Source organism: Leptonychotes weddellii, unplaced genomic scaffold (assembly GCF_054177405.1).
Source record: "Leptonychotes weddellii isolate Sample4059 unplaced genomic scaffold, ASM5417740v2 HiC_scaffold_21144, whole genome shotgun sequence".
NCBI lineage: Eukaryota > Metazoa > Chordata > Mammalia > Carnivora > Phocidae > Leptonychotes > Leptonychotes weddellii.
Window position 1 is genome coordinate 1 of NW_027798850.1, and position 3,083 is coordinate 3,083.

General features: G+C 45.8%; 1 protein-coding gene across 1 annotated transcript; it reads left to right on the forward strand.

Moving 5' to 3' along the window:
• Window positions 1-6: 6 nt before the first annotated feature.
• On the forward strand, window positions 7-3,078 carry LOC102740076 (uncharacterized; the record flags this gene model as incomplete). The annotated part of the gene is made up of 2 exons (XM_081810262.1): window positions 7-981; window positions 1,064-3,078. Coding segments are annotated over exons 1-2 (2,073 nt in total), but the record flags the coding sequence as incomplete, so codon positions are not given.
• Between the last annotated feature and the right edge of the window lie 5 nt (window positions 3,079-3,083).

Here is a 3,083-nt window from a genome sequence, read left to right on the forward strand (position 1 = left end):
TTTCCCACCTACCCCACAGTCTCTGCTACAGCAGGCTCCAGCTATCTTTCCTGCGTGCTTGTGCCCTTCTTTATGCTCCACTGTGCCTACTTAGTCTTAATGGCACTGTTGAGCTCGCTGAGGTAATGCCGTTCATAGACAGCTGTTGCATTGATTTTTGTTGCCGTGAAGGATGGTATCTCCTATTCTCCCATCCTGCTGCCATCAGTCACATAGGATGTTTTTCTGTGTCTGCTCTCCTGAGTAGCTCTGGGACAGTTTGGTTGTCCACGTGCCCTGTTTTCCTTCAGTATTTCTATCCTCCTGGTATCTTGTAGTTGCTGAGGAGGGCTTACAGGGAGGAGTCCTTTGTGTGTCATAGCACAGACATGATCCAACGTGACTAGGTGGGCTCACAGAGGCTCTGTTTCTGGTGAATAGAACCTGGGGAAGGTGTGATATCAGGCCTGTGTTCAGACCATACTGGGCACCTTTGTTTGTTCAACCAGAATTTGGTGTGATTGCCAATGGCCACACCCCATTTCTGTCTTTCCTTCTTCATTGTTGACAGTTTGTGGACTTCTGAATTCTACTCTTTGGTAATTCCACGACGTCCAGTATAGGGGTAATTAATGCATCTCGGGCATTCATGTCTCACAAATTTCTCTCACTACTATTTCTGTGTAGTCTAACATTCACCCCTGAAAGTTTTACCATGACATATTCACATGCACTTAAAGTGATACTGAACAGCAGCAAATTTATTGGGATTGGATTTTCCTTCAGCCTTGTACTTAGACAGATATCACCAGCAGAATTAGTCCTACGCCAACTTGTGGGAAGAGAAGTAAGGTTTCGACCCTGGCTCTCTTCCTTGTGTCATACCCTAGTTTCCCATTCTTTTAGTGAGCTCTCCACATTACTTTGACTATCAGGGCCCAATAATGCACAGCAACCACTCCAGCTGTTTTCCATCTCCAGTGTCTGGAAAGGCATGCCTAGGTGAGACCCATGTATATTATGTGATGGGCTCACCCCTTCACTATTGTCAACACAAATTTCACCAGCGCTTCTTTGCCTTCAGGTTGTTGCTGTGGAGCAGAGGATGAGGAGGCACCCTTTGCCCAGAGCGCTTCTGTAGGCGTGTCACAGACCAGGACGCCCAAGGCAGCTCAGTCTTCCCGGAAGACCCACCCCTGTGAGATGTGTGGTCCAGTCTTGAGAGACATTTTCCACTTGGCTGCGCACCAGGGAAAAGAAAACAGCCAGAAACTGTTGAGGTGTGGGGCCTGTGGGAAACGATTTTATTTCAGTGTAAAGTCTCAGCAGCAGCAGGAGCAGCACGTGGGAGCAGAACCCTTCAGAAGCCGTGTGGACAGGGCCTCTGTTGTGAAGAGCTGGGGATTCCATGGTTCAGGAAAGCCCCCTACCTTTGGAGAAGTTCAAAAGGACTTCCTGTCTGGCTCGGGGCATCTGCAGCAAGAGGCCACTCGTACTGGGGAGAAGCCACACACGATCACCCAGTGCAGGGCAACTTTACAAAGCAGAAAAAGTCATGACACCTGGGGAGAAGGCAAGAATGCGTTTGGTCCCACACATTCGCACGTTCAGGACCAGGGTGTCCACCTTGGAAGATGGTCCTTTGTGTGCAATAAATGTGGGAAAACATTCAGGTATAAATCTTTATTTGCTATACACCAGACGTTCCATACTGGAGAAAGAGGTTATAAGTTTAGCAAATACGGAAAATTCCTTAGGCATTGGTCAGCTTGCAGTCAACATGAAAAGACTCATACTCTGCTCAGGCAGTATATGTGCAGCAAATGTGGGAAATCCTTAAGCCAGAAATCTGGCCTCATTCATCCCCAGAGATGGCACAATGGAGAAAAGAGTTACGTTTGCAGTGGATGTGCAAAATCTTTTATCCACAGATCAGTGTTGATTACTCATAGGGTTCACCCTGGAGAAGGGTTTTATAAGTGTCGTGGCTGTGCAAAATCTTTTTCTACTATGTCTGCCCTTGGTTATCATCAGAGATCTCACACTAGGGAAAGACCTTATGAGTGCAGTGAATGTGGGAAATCTTTTACCACTTGTTCTAACCTCCATTGTCACCAGAGAGTTCACACTGGAGAAAGGCCCTATGAGTGCAGTGAATGTGGCAAGTCCTTTGTCCGAAGAAATGTCCTCAAACTACACATAAAGATTCACTCAGGTGAAAGGCCTTACAAGTGTAACGAATGTGGGAAATCTTTTAAGTGGAAGTCAGCATTGATTAAACACCAGAGAATTCACACAGGAGAAAGGCCTTATGAGTGCAGTGAATGTAGGAAATCTTTTAGCACTAAGTCTGTCCTCCATGATCACCAAAGAGTTCACACTGGAGAAAGGCCTTATGAGTGCAATGACTGTGAGAAATCTTTTACCACCAAATCGGCCCTCCATTATCACCAAAGAGTTCACACCAGAGAGCAGCCTTATGTGTGCAGTGAATGTGGCAAGTCGTTTGTCCAAAGAAGTAGCCTCAATATACACATAAAGGTTCATTCAGGTGAAAAGCCTTATAAGTGTAATGAATGTGGGAAATATTTGAAGTGTAAGTCAACACTGATTAAACACCAGAGAATTCACACAGGAGAAAGGCCTTATGAGTGCAGTGAATGTGGGAAATCCTTTGCCACTAGTTCTGTCCTTCATTCTCACCAGAGAGTTCACACTGGAGAAAGGCCTTATGAATGCAGTGAATGTGGGAAATCTTTTACTGGTATTTCAGGACTCCACTATCACCAGAGAGTCCACACTGGAGAGAAACCTTATGAATGCAGTGAATGTGGCAAGTCCTTTGTCCAAAGAAGTAGCCTCAATGTACACAAAAAGGTCCACTCAGGTGAAAAGCCTTACAAGTGTAATGAATGTGGGAAATCATTGAAATGTAAGTCAACATTCGTTGAACACCAGAGAATTCACACAGGAGACCGGCCTCATGAGTGCCGTGATTGTGGGAAATCTTTTACGTCTAGGTCTACCCTTCGTTCTCACCAGAGAGTTCACACTGGAGAACGGCCTTATGAATGCAGTGACTGTGGGAAGTCTTTTACCACTAC